The sequence below is a fragment of the Corvus cornix genome, chromosome 5, assembly GCF_000738735.6.
Source record: "Corvus cornix cornix isolate S_Up_H32 chromosome 5, ASM73873v5, whole genome shotgun sequence".
In the NCBI taxonomy this organism is placed as follows: Eukaryota; Metazoa; Chordata; class Aves; order Passeriformes; family Corvidae; genus Corvus; species Corvus cornix.
This window is the reverse complement of record NC_046335.1, coordinates 23,664,459-23,677,334: the sequence shown is the minus strand read 5'-3', so window position 1 is coordinate 23,677,334 and position 12,876 is coordinate 23,664,459. Positions and strand designations below refer to the sequence as shown.

Here is a 12,876-nt window from a genome sequence, read left to right as displayed (position 1 = left end):
TATATTAGAATGTTTTTAATTCACAATCAAATTGCAAGGTGAGAATTTCCCTCTAGAGTATAAGATGAAAAAACAAGATACAAACATTAGTGAATGCACAGCAATTGCACTAATACAGAGCTGTCAGGTACAAGGCATCTTTACCAGAAGGCAGGATACGAAGTGTTCACATTCAGATTGTTTAATTAGAACAAGTAATGGTTACAATCATTAGAAGAATATTATTTTCCATGAGTGCTTGAGTGAGATCCCTGCAGATCCTTCATGGCTGCATCATCTTTCAAGAACCAGAAATAAAAATATAGGTTCTCCAGCTCCAAATGCACAGATTCCTAAAACCAGGGTATATATACTAAGCCTTACTCTTCTTTAGCAATAGGAACTTGCAGTCCCAAGAGTACATGACTGTGTTTCAGCAAATGTGACAAGGAGTCAATCAATCAACATAAGAAATACAGCTACAATCAGGAAAGGAAAACAACAGACAAGGCCTGGCTACTTTGTGATTAAAAAATGTTTCTTTCTTCCTACTGACCTCTACTTGCGCTTCATTTTATTCAGACCTACATGATGCTGTGACACAAAGATACATATACATGGTTATGTTTCTGCTTCCCCAGTTTCATAATGTTACAGGACGTGTAGGCTTGTATCTGTTAGCACAGTGAAAAGGCACCAAATAACTTTCAGGTATAATGGAATTGCTGGCAAGCTTGAGCATACAAGCCACAGACAGAACAGGAACAGAAGTTTTCAAGCTGTCAGAGGCACAGTGAAGGTCACTGTACCATACAGAAATTTCTTTCATCCTCAGACAAGCAATCAAATATGCCTTCCTGAAAAACCTGTACAAAGCTATTTCCCAGTGTTTTGGAAACTGCTCGACAGGTGAAAGACTGACAACTTGCTGTCTTCATCATATGTAAAGTCACTTCTATGAGACACCCAAGGTGTCCCAGTTATGTCACTCAAAATGACTACACATCTTTGAGTAAGGTGAATTCAGAATCTTAATATGCAAGATAAAGAGGTAAATAAACCTGCTACAAGATGTAGCCAGGAGTGAGTCACTAAGGCTAAAGATACTGAAGTGAAAACCAGAGTAATGTTCAAGTTCATAGGGTCTGGAAAGAAACACAAATTAGAGCCAATCTCACTGGCTGCCCTTTCAGTTAGATAAGGCTGTTTAGCCTGTGATAGGTTGTAGGGAAAAATTAGTTCAGCTAGCCAAAAGAACACTGATAGAAACAGAAAATCCAGACTGTGAGTCACATGAGCCTGCCTGATCTGCACAGAAACAGATCCTTGAGACAAAGGAGCTTTCTATTCATTCTGAACTAAAGGGTGATAGTCAGGACAAAGCTGGAAAGTGCAGCATAGAAGGGCACCAGGAACAGCATCTGCAAAGGCTGATTTAGTTTCCCATAGTTGGCATAATCACAGCAGGCTTGGCAATGGTGGCATCTTCCTCTTTCCATTGAGAAATGATAGTTTTCAGCTGTGTATAGAACTGCACTCCCTGGAGGAAAGCAGAGATCCACAGATAAGATATTTGGCCTCAGGTTTACGCTAGTGGTATATCAAACAGTTTCTGCTTTATCTACACAGGATTGAGTTTTCTTCTGTGGAAACAATTCTTGTCAGCCTGTTCTTTTTACCAGTTCCACAAAGATTCTGATTCTGTGAGAAAGCTTGCTAGTTATTGCTCTCTTCTCAAATCTCCTAAAAAGAGTTGCATTTTTATACTGAAGGGAAAAAGAATGAGGACTTGGCTATCTATGATTGTGACATGCATCTAGTTTTCAGTTTCCTGGTTGTAATGACATCCTCACTAATGAGGTCTAATGACCGTCTCCCCATTGCCATTTATAACATGATTTATCACAATTCAACCCAATAGAGTACTCTAATCAGAAAGTTACCTGTTTGCCATAGAAATTGGTGTCCCCTCTGAAAGAAGCACGAGAGCCAGTGAAAGAGAACATGGGCAGAGGTACTGGGATTGGAACATTGACACCCACCTACACCAAAGGAAAGCCACCATATTAGTCACAAGAAGTAGCAGATTGCACAGCACTCTCCAAAAGCTTCTGATTTTGTTTCCTTATATCTGAGGCTGGGTACTGCTGGCTGAGAGGGCAGTGATTACAGCTGAATGGTTACCCACTGTAAATGGTGAAGGCTAAAAGCAACAATTCTAGCTGGAACATACCTGCCCCACATCTACTAAGTGAGAATACTTCCGAGCTGTGGCTCCATTGGTGGTGAAGATTGCAGTTCCATTCCCATAGGGGTTATTGTTCACCATCTCAATGGCATCATCCAAAGTGTCTGCTTCCAGCACCACTAGGACAGGCCCAAAGATTTCCTCCTTATAGCAAGTCATGTTTGGCTGCCAATACAAACAGCAGAAAAAGCAGCTTGTATAAAGGATATCATAAAAATATTCTAGTAAATAGGATGTAAGAAACACACATGCTATTAGTACTCGTGATATTCCTAGGATTATTGATCATACTGCATCACCACAGGCCATCCTTCAGTCCTGCTTACCTCTTCACCATTTCCCAAGCCCTGTCCTCTATCTAGTCCACTAAAGCAGGCACCACTTTTCATCTCCAGAGTGCTTTCTGCTTTTACTGCCTGCATTACAATTAGTACTTCATTGATACTGTGCAAGGGAAGGCTGAGCCATTTATGGCCTTTCTTCCTGGTGCTCATTGATTACTGACTGATTTGGCTAACCCATTTTTCAGCTGACCCTGCAATATACACTAACAAGCACTGGTTTTGGTCATCTTACCTTGACTTTGGCAAGGATCGTTGGCCCAACAAAATTGCCATTTTCATAACCCTTCACTTTGACATTACGTCCATCCAGGAGAAGGCTGGCACCTTCTTTTACTCCTTTCTCAATCAGATTGCAAACCCGTTCCTTAGCTTGGGGACTGATTAGAGGCCCAAGATCTGCTCCAGGCTGGTCTCCTGTGAAGAGGGAGAGACACCAAGTTTTTAACTCTTGACAGCTTCCTCTTCATAGACATCTGGGAGATAACTGCACTGGCAGGAAAAATCTGAAAATCCTGATGTTTCTGAGACACAGAACAAAGATTTGAGACATTGATGAACAGGAATAATAGCCTGCAGCTTTCATAATCAACAAATAAGAGGAGTCATAAGCATAATTTTAGATCACCAGGAAGCCAAAATTCAACAACAGATTCTTCTCAGGAAGGAAGCTTTTCCCCTTTGCAGCACTTTATTGAATAGAAACAAAAGATAATTCCCCTAGAATTAATAACAGTCTAGCTTTTCCAAAGTACTTGTTTCCATTTTTCTTTTTTTATTGTATGCTTACTGCAAACTGGAAGGATCTTAAAATGAAGTTGCTATATAAATGGCAGATTTGAGTTAAACACAGGATATAACCTCAAATCTCCAGTTAAAACAAGACTGATCCTGTAAACATTGCATCACAGTCCCACCAGCAAGCTGAAAACATATTCCTACCTCTGAGTCTAGGGCTGGGTTTCCCAATCCAGACAATCTGCTAGGTCCAACCCCTACACATTAAACCTATGGTGCCAATAGCTCCAAGGGTCACAACACAGTATGGCAGATAAGCTGACCTAGAAAGCTGTGGTTGCACAGAAGTGAAGTACCTTGCAAAAATGATCACAGTCTGTACCTGCATTTACACGTAGATTTTTGGCTCTGTCCACAAGCTCTGGCAGCCATTTCTGAGCTTCTCCCACTAGAATTGCTGTAGACAGGGCCATGCAGCGTTGGCCAGCTGCTCCAAAAGCAGCTCCAACCAGCTGGTTCAAGGTGTTCTCTTTATTGGCATCAGGCATCACCACACCATGGTTCTTGGCTCCCTGAAATACAACACACACAGTCTCCCATTATTAACCACCCCAGACTGCTTCTTCTCTAGCCCTCTGGCAGTGACTTCTTATAGTAGCTATGACTGTTACCAACAGGCTGGCAAGAGAGCAGCCTTATCACTTAACTGTCAGCAGCAAAGTCAGCTTCTGCTGCTGAATGGCGTGGTCTCTCTTAACATTCACAGGCAACAGAGGCAGTCTATGTGCTGAAGTGTGCTCCATTCAGAGACATTACCATGTTGGCCTGGACTCTCTTGCCATTCCGGGATCCTCTCTCATAGATGTACTCGCCAGCCTGATTAGATCCCACAAAGCTGATTGCTCTGATATCCGGATGGTCACAAATGAAATTCACAGCTTCGAATAGGAAATAATACATTATAAATGTGGTGCACAACTGCTTCCTTCTGTTCCCATCCCCACAGCGCTAAATCTCTGTATCTTTCTTCTTATCAAAATTCTTGCCTCTGTTCTGCCTCTGTACATCTGAGTTCCCTGAAAGCCTGTCTGTGCATCTCTTCACTCACTTCTTAGCACACATACTCCTGCCCTGTCTCCATAGTCCTGGCTCTCTGACATCTCTTCATGCTTTGGGTATCTCCCAGGGTGTCTGAGCAATGCCAAAGTGAAGTTACTGTTCTCTATTTGTATCATCATGTCCTGAAGCTACTCGTGTGCTGTAAAAAATAGCAAGTTAGGAGCCAGAAAACTGGCATCCATTGTACATTCAGTGAGGCACTTAATTCTTGTTTAGGCTTCCTTGCGAAACCAAGATGATTTATCTACTTATTTCAGTTGCAGTTTAGGTTGCTAAATAGAGTTTGAGCACTTCCATGCCTTGGGAACTCTGACCCCAAGCCCCAAAATTTTGTCCACCATATCTCCTGAAAGATCTGGTGCAAGGTGTCAAGAGAATCTCCCACTCACCTTTCAGCTTCATCAATAGAGCTGAAGCATCTGTCCAAACCTATCTAACAGCAGCAGTCTCAGACTCTCCAAATGGTACCTCCCACTGAGCACACACCACAACACATGCACTCATCATCTCCCAGGAGGGGTTGTTATTACCTTCATGTTGTCCATGGATAATATTCAGGGTTCCATCGGGGGCACCAGCATCCTGAAACAGCTTGGCAAGGAACATTAGTGCTCCTGGTACACGCTCAGATGGTTTCATCAAGAAGGTGTTTCCACAAACCATAGCCATGGGGAACATCCAAAGAGGAATCATGGCTGGGAAGTTGAACGGTGCAATTCCAGCACACACGCCCAGAGGCAGGCGGTAGGTGTAAGTGTCCATGTCTTTAGTGATGGAGGGCATGGTCTCTCCAAGGATGAGGGATGTCACACTGCAAGCATGTTCAACCACCTCTGCGGCAGAAAGGGCAATACGCTGCTGGATGATCCGTTAACAATTAGTCCCCAAACTCTCTTTTCACTGCTGCCTTGACCCACCTCTTTCTTCCAGCCTCTTCTCCCACAACTTAAAACTCACTGTGCTCCAGAAAATCCCTTTGCTCTGCCAAGCATTGTGAGCAAATTATGAATGGATTCCCTCTTGACCACACTATACATCACTGTGATAAGAGCACAGACACAACAGCCCCAGTACAAAATGCACAGGTATAGTATTATTGTACCTCCTGGGACTCAACCTCAGACAGAGGGGAGAAGTCCTTATTCCTTTTTAGTAATTTGTAGTCACTCCTAGAAAAACAACTAACAACTCTAACAACTTGGAAGTGATTTAATGATACTCTATCTAAGGAAATTCTTCAGCTTAGAGTTACAATTGATGCTTTTCTTTGAGTAGGGGGCTATAAAGGGAGCAACAGGTACAGAGCAATCAGTTGCTCAGGAGACCTCATCCCTTCCTGTGGGTTCTCAAACCCTCTTTTTTAACAGGAGGAGCCAGTAGCTTACGGAGGCCTCGAAACACATCTCCCTCAGCATCAGCCAGGGTCTTCCCTTGCTCAAAGGTGATGAGTTTGGAAATTTCTTTCTGAAAATGGAAAACACAGAGTTTATGAATGTTAGAAAAGTGCCCACCCATGAAATAGAGTGCAAGGATAAGACAGAATTAACAGGGAGTTGAACATCACAGTGAATAGACTGGATAGAACCCAGAAAAGCCTATACTGACTGATTTGCTCCTTGTAGACAAGAAGCCAATAACCCACACAGGTGACATTTTAGAAGAAATCATCCTAGGATTGGCTTGTACTCTTAATGCTTTCAGGTATGACACCACATACACACCAAAAAAGCAATCAAGCAAACCCAAAAACATAGTAACATACTTGTTTTGATCAACTGGCACATGTTCTATCAAGGCTCAAAGTTCCTTTTGCGGTCTCTTGGTAAAGTGACAAATTCAGAATAATATTCCCTAAGAAGCGCTGCCTCTCTGTTACCATTTGATGGGAAGTGTTTTGCTGCACCTCTCGACACTGTTTCAGTTGGCTCCTCGATCATGGCAATGTCTCATCAAGAACTCCGTCAACCCCAGGTCTCTTAATTTAGTTCCTAAAGTCAGCTGCAATGCAATCAGCCACAGCCATTCACACGCAGCCATGGTGTCTCACCAGATTGTCTTTGATGAGTTGTTGATAACGCAGAAAGATTTGCTGGCGACTCAAAACAGATGTTTCTGACCAGTTCCAAAAAGCCTTCTTGCAAGAAGCCACAGCTGCCTCCATCTCACTGGCTGTGGCTTTCGGTACACGGCCAACCACCTCATTTGTGGCCTGAAAGAAAAAACAAATTGCATCAAAACTCAACTTTTCCCATCTGTCCCCACCAACCATTCAAGAGTCCTTTCACAGCACACACCTAATATTCTTGTTCTACAAGGAGTTGTACTTCTGAGGGCAGAGCACAAAGGAGACACCTTCCTTGATTGCACACAAAAGGCCTGAGCTACAACTGGAGTAGTTCTGAAAACCTGCACTCCAAATATCTCAAATTAGGCACTCAGAAAACTGCAAATGCAGTACCTATTTCCAAGCTGAAGTAACTTGTCTACCTTGAAACTTCTAGAGAGTATAAGGCAAAAGTTTCTGTGGGCTGTGGTCTTTTCCCTCTCCATCGTCTTGGTTCATCTGGCTGTCCCTCTTGCACATTAAATGAAGCAATATTCCTTTGGGAAAAGCAGTACATGAGTGTGCAATTGGCATTGATGTTAGCTTACCTATACCCCTAGGCCAAAGTATTATATTTACAAGCAACCTTAGTTCTACAGTATTTTAACTTCAAGCTTGTTGCCAGTTTAACATCCTTCTAATGTTGTCTTAAAAATTAAATCGGCTTTGACATGACAAAAATTAAAGATATATCACTAAGAGAAAAACTATTCAAAACAAGAGGAAGAAAATTAAACAAGAACACGGGTTGCTATGTAGAGACCAAATGAGCTTCATGAACATGGCTTGCTGCTCTGATCATTTCCACAAAGCAAATGAAAATAGAGCTTTACAGAGAAGATTTAGAAAATGTTGTTTAAATGCTTACTAGGGAGGTCAGGAGGGTCAGACTTCTGAGTGCAACCTCATTTCCATTTGTCTTTGGTGGAGTACATAGACAAGTACAAGTGCTACTAATCTACGATATTTTGCACTGCATAGCATCCAACTTCTGACTTCTCTGTGATTATTTTGGACCACAGATAGAAGCTCTCTGAAAGGAGAGGAGCTTCAGCTGTCAGAGTTTTTCACCTTTGTACTCTGAGAGTAATATCAGTCTCTATCAGGATTTCACATTCAGCTGGCATCAAATCACACCCAGTTCATTTCATATACAGGGTGAAAGACACCCTTCAGAAATTTGACATACTCATCACAGAGCCTTTCTTTGGGAAAAAAAAAAAAGTAACCAGAGTTTAAGCTTCCTTTCTGGAGATCAAAGATTTCCTATATGAGGGAGGTAAAGGAGATAGTAACTTTCCTGAGACTGACATTTCATGGGAAAAGGAAGCTGAGAAGCTGTAGTCTACCTTAAGATCCAAGTCTAAACTTTTCTCAAGCAACATATGTACACTTCCCTTCTGCCACATCCCTGAAGAGAGGCACGGACCTTTGTGGCACAGTGATCACTATTTATATAAACTGAGACCATTTCACTTACCGGATTGTGGATATCAATCCATTCAGTAGTTTTGGACTCAATAAACTTCCCATCAATGAAGAGTTTGGTTGTTGGCTGTGGAGGTCAAAACACTGGACAGTGAGTTATTTTTGTCTCAATGTTCCTAAATACCAGTGTGCCTTCATCATTTACTGCTATGTGAACCATTAGAGAGTCTAGATCCAGTCTTCACGGCAAGACCTAATTAACTGCTCTCTGCCCCATTTTTTCCTCACTTTACACCAAAATAGCCAAAATTCATTCTAAAAGCAGTTGTAGAAAAAATACATTCCTATGCTTGTGTTCAGAGTTATTTCAATCTATTTAATCAAAACCTGAAAAACTGCCACTCTTAAATGTTCAGAAGAAACAGTTACTAATTCACCTAGTGGGAATTCTGTGAACCCAGTGCAGATTGTGCCACTGTCCTATGTGCCTCCTTCCCATGAAGCCACTAAGCAGGTTCATCTTTCCAGTTCAAGCAGAAAATTGGACTTTCCCCACCCCCCTGCTTGGTCTTGCAACTAAGAGCAAGGAACCTCCATCTGTGGAGTTCACCATGACTGTCCTGGCTGGCAGCATACAGTCACAATCAAACAAAACCTTCCCACTCAGATGCAGAGGAGGGACGAGGAAAGTTTGGAATATGGGGTTCAGGCAAACATTGAACAGAACAGAAAGCAGAGGTAGAAGCTATCATTAGCACTAGATAGGCAACAAAACTGTACCATGCAGGAAAACAGATTGTGACTGTATAATATAAATTAAGAAACTAGAAAAGAGGAATTGACATTGGGAGGTAAGGAGAGAACTAGGAGCAATCAAGAACCAGTTAATCATGACACATGACTTGGGGAGAACAGGTAGGAGAAAGGGGAAATAGATCTGTTGTATGAATAACAGAATGGGACAGATCAATAGAACTGCGATATAAACCCAAATATATTGGAAAACTGAAGAAATTATGATGTGGAATTATGAAAGGGAGATGAGGACTTGGATGCTATCCAAGGTGTGTAATGAAGGGAAAGAGATCAGAGGAAGAATTAGGAATATAAATGGTATTGGGTAGACAAGTAATGACAGTGAAAAGTGGATGAAAATGAAAAAAAATGAACAGCAATGTTAGTTGGAACAAACTGAGAAAGCTTGGAGATGAGAAAGCTAGGACAAGAACTGTAAAATAAGTCTGTTAATGGACAAGCAAGACCTACTGATTTGGAAAGCAACACTAGGAGAGAATTAAAAAGTTGCAGATGATTATGTAGCTGGAATCACACTTGGGGAAGCGAGGCAGAAATCTGTGCCTACGAAAACACAATCTCCTCTAGAACCCGGAAGGAAGCACAGGAAATCTGAGTCCCTTGACTGAGTTCCTTGACTGTCAGAAAAGCTGCTGGTCTAAAGAATGACAAACTCCTACGGCTATCAATCACTCCATTAGCCCCAGTGCCGCGTATCTGCAATGGAGCTACAAGCTCCAGTGCTTTCTTACCCACATGGACTTCGGCACAATGGAGTTCATGTTTTTTTCAAATTGCTTCAAAAGGGTATCTCAAAAATTGCACATGCAACAAAAAATATTTTAAGCAAGCCAGGAAATGCTGAATTAAGATTAACTACACTTTTTCCCCAAGATCGCCACCTTTTTTTCTGTAGAGAATGCACCTGCTGTGAAAACATGGACGGTAGTAAAGCAGACTCTTTGTGGAATCCTGCTTTGGAGTTTGGAGAATGTGCAGCCATGGACAGCGGAGGAAAAAAGGCAGTACAGCAACTAAAGCTGTTCGATACTGTCCGAAGGAAACCAGATCCTCTCTCTGTCGCAAACAGATGCCATGACGCCAGTCCGGAGCCACCAGGAGTAACGCGAGGTGACTCCCTGACCGGCCACACCTCGATCCGCGGCAGGAGCTGCCCGGGCTCAGCTCCGGACTCTGACAAATCGGACATGGAACTATTTTCCGTCCCTCCCGTCGAACACGGGGGCAGTGCCGATGTTTGTTCCACCGGACCCACCGGGGTTCCAGCCGAGCCGGCGGGAACGGCTTTAGCAGAGCAGACCCGAGGGAAGTGTCGGGCGGGCAGCGGCGGCAGCGCCCGGGGCTCTCCCGCGCCTCCCTCCCCCGCCCACCGGCTCCGCTCCGCGGGACGGGCACTCACCACCGAGGAAGAGAAGGACGCGGCGACTGACGTGATCCAAGGGGCTGTCCGCGGCAGCTGGACGGGGGGAAAGCACAGACCACCTCAGGGCGGGTCAGGCGGCACCTCCCCCCGACCCCCCTTCGGCCGCTCCCCGCCCGGGACCGGCCTCCCCGCGGGGTCCCGGGGCCAGGTGAGCCGCGACCCCCCTGTTCCCCCCGAGCCGCGGGAGCCGCCGCGGGCCAGGGGCGGCCGCCTCACCCTGAGCGCCACGCGGCGCCGCCCGCCCCACGCTCCGCGCACCGCCGCCGCCGCCGCCGCCGCCGCCATCCCGGCCGAGGGTCGCTGCTCCGCGGCCCCCGACGGCGCCCCCCGCCCCGCCCCACCTCAGGCCCCGCCCCGTGCGGCTCGCGGCCAATCGCCGCCAGCAACCGCTCCGGCCACGCCCGCTTCTGCCCCCGCCCCCCGTGCCGGGCCGCGGATTGGCGCAGAGAGCCCAGCCGCCCTCCGAGCGCCACCGCCCGGCCCGGCGCGGCCCCGCCCGGCGGCGGCCGCGGGAGAGGCACGTGGGGCTCGGGGGCGGGGTTTGTTTTTCCGCTCGCTCTCGGCAGCGGCGGCGAAGGCGCGGGGAGTCACGTGAGGCTTGTGCGATGGCGGCTCCCGCGGACGGTGAGGCGGGAGGGCCGGGCGGCACTGCCGCTCCCCCGCGCCGCTCCCCCGCCCTCCTCCCCTCACCCCCTCTTTGTTGCAGGCGCCGACCTGGAGGCCTCGCTGCTGAGCTTCGAGAAGCTGGACCGCGCCTCTCCGGACCTGTGGCCCGAGCAGCGTAAGTCCGGCGGGCCCTCGGCCCCGAGTCTGACACCTCGGGGTGGGGTGGGGAGAGCTCGGGCCGGGTCCACCGGGGGCAGCTGCACCGGCTAGGCCGGGCCCGCCGGGGCCGGGCGGGGTGGCGGTGCTGCCCGCAGAAGCACGAAGCCCCCGCCAACCTCCGCTTTCTCTTCCCAGTGCCCGGGGTTGCCGAGTTCGCCGCCTCCTTCAAAAGCGTGAGTGAGCGCTGCTTTGCCTTTCGCGTTTCCGCCTTCCGTGTGATGGTAGACCTGCGGGTTCTCTTGCGGGCTTTACATCTTCGTTCTATGAACCGTATCTCAGTTATAACTCCAGTATATACTACAATAAACCTTTTGGTTTTAATGTTTTTTTTATATATGTGTTTCTTTTTTATACCTTATGCAGTTTACTGTGAATGAGAATTATACTTTGGAAGAAATAAAAGGTTTTGAACTTCAGAAAATCCTATTTTTCATACTGATTTTTGGCTTGTGGATGGTAGTATGCTGTTTTTAACTCTAAAATGTCCAGGAAAAAACAAGATTAAACATGAAAGTATCTTAATGGAGCACACTCATGTTTTTGCTGTCAGTGTAACTTGATTTCAATACAGATCGTACTTCATGATACAATTCTAAAAATAGGCTTTTCTGAATATGAACTTTTTATTTTTTTTATAACAGCCCATTACAAGTTCTCCTCCCAAGTGGATGGCTGAATTAGAAAATGATGATATTGATATGTTGAAGGGTGAGTATGAGTATTGCGGGCATGAATTGAGGTTGCCAAAGCAGATGGGAATTCAGTACTTACTTAAGAGGCTTAAAACACTTGTTCTTTAAATGTTCTGGTGGTGGCCCTGTGGCCTGAGATCTCTAGCCATCATATCTGCAGAATCTCCAACTCAGAAGTCTTTTTATCTTGTTAATGATAGACATTTTCATTAAACCGGTTATTGCCAAGAGCCTATCCAGGTGTCAGTGGCAGGCTGATTTTTCAAAACAAGCAGTGTAACATTGTATATATTTCAGTCACCTCAGTTAGCCATTTTTATCACTGTATTAGTATAGGGAGTGTCTCCTGTGTTTTGAGAAGTAGCATGAATTTTTTGGAGGAGCTCGGCTGATCAGTTGGTGAGTAGCTTAGACTTGTTGATTGACTTGTTCAAAGATGCTCTATGTGGGTGTCTTCCGTCACAGATCCAGGAGCTCTAATGCAATGGTGAGGCTGTATAGGCAAGTTACAGAAGGATTAGCTAGCATGTCCACTTTTTTTATGTTGCAGCTGTTAGTTTGCAGTAAACATCCTTCAGCATGCTCTGCCTCTCATGAATTCCACATGGTGATGTGTGATTGTGTCACAGTGATGTCACAGTTACAAAGTGAAAGTGAGATGGATTAACTCTGACTTGCTGCAAGAAATGTGCTTAACCTTAGATTATTAATGTAAAATAAGTCCATTCCCTTGCATACTTTTTAATAGCTTGTTCATGTTGCAATGTGAACTTAAAAGAACTTCCAAAGTATGGGTCAAATTACTCTTTGCAATGATGGCAAATTAAAGCATGAACTGGAGTCATGGCTGTCTTTCTCCTTATGTTAAAATTAGGAATGGAGTCAGCTTGAATTTGAACATACGCTGTTCACTGAAATAGATCCTGACAGAAGTATAGCTTGAAAGTCCTCTGTGAAGTACTAAACAGGTGAACTGTCACTGGAGGACTACAGACAGTGTTAAAATTCACCTTCTTCTCTCTTTTTAAGAGCTGGGGAGCCTCACTACAGCTAACCTGATGGAAAAAGTTCGTGGCCTGCAGAACCTGGCTTATCAGCTGGGACTGGATGAATGTAAGTGCTGTACACAGATGTGACTAACTACACTGCAAATCTTTCCACTA

At 45.2% G+C, this 12,876-nt stretch overlaps 2 protein-coding genes across 6 annotated transcripts in view; one reads left to right on the top strand and one right to left on the bottom strand.

Annotated features, from left to right (window-relative positions):
* On the bottom strand, positions 1 to 10,452 carry ALDH6A1 (aldehyde dehydrogenase 6 family member A1). The gene is made up of 12 exons (XM_039553437.1): positions 10,413 to 10,452; positions 10,173 to 10,229; positions 8,010 to 8,084; positions 6,473 to 6,634; positions 5,811 to 5,889; positions 4,956 to 5,258; positions 4,123 to 4,244; positions 3,689 to 3,878; positions 2,804 to 2,985; positions 2,213 to 2,392; positions 1,923 to 2,021; positions 1 to 1,519 (listed from the first exon to the last, which is right to left on the bottom strand). Exons 4-12 carry the CDS (start codon positions 6,584 to 6,586, stop codon positions 1,415 to 1,417), a joined length of 1,374 nt encoding a protein of 457 aa, XP_039409371.1. The 5' UTR covers positions 6,587 to 6,634; positions 8,010 to 8,084; positions 10,173 to 10,229; positions 10,413 to 10,452; the 3' UTR covers positions 1 to 1,414.
* A 261-nt stretch (positions 10,453 to 10,713) lies between these two features.
* The window catches only part of LIN52 (lin-52 DREAM MuvB core complex component), a 41,714-nt gene continuing 39,551 nt past the window's right edge, over positions 10,714 to 12,876 (top strand). For 4 of the 5 annotated variants that reach the window (XM_039552127.1, XM_039552125.1, XM_039552128.1 and 1 more), the window contains exons 1-5: positions 10,714 to 10,820; positions 10,903 to 10,977; positions 11,157 to 11,194; positions 11,663 to 11,729; positions 12,743 to 12,826. In XM_039552127.1, coding sequence (XP_039408061.1) covers positions 10,802 to 10,820; positions 10,903 to 10,977; positions 11,157 to 11,194; positions 11,663 to 11,729; positions 12,743 to 12,826 — 283 coding nt within the window. In that variant the 5' untranslated portion in view covers positions 10,714 to 10,801. The remainder of the gene's footprint in view (positions 10,821 to 10,902; positions 10,978 to 11,156; positions 11,195 to 11,662; positions 11,730 to 12,742; positions 12,827 to 12,876) is intronic. The other variant, XM_039552123.1, reaches the window with a different exon arrangement.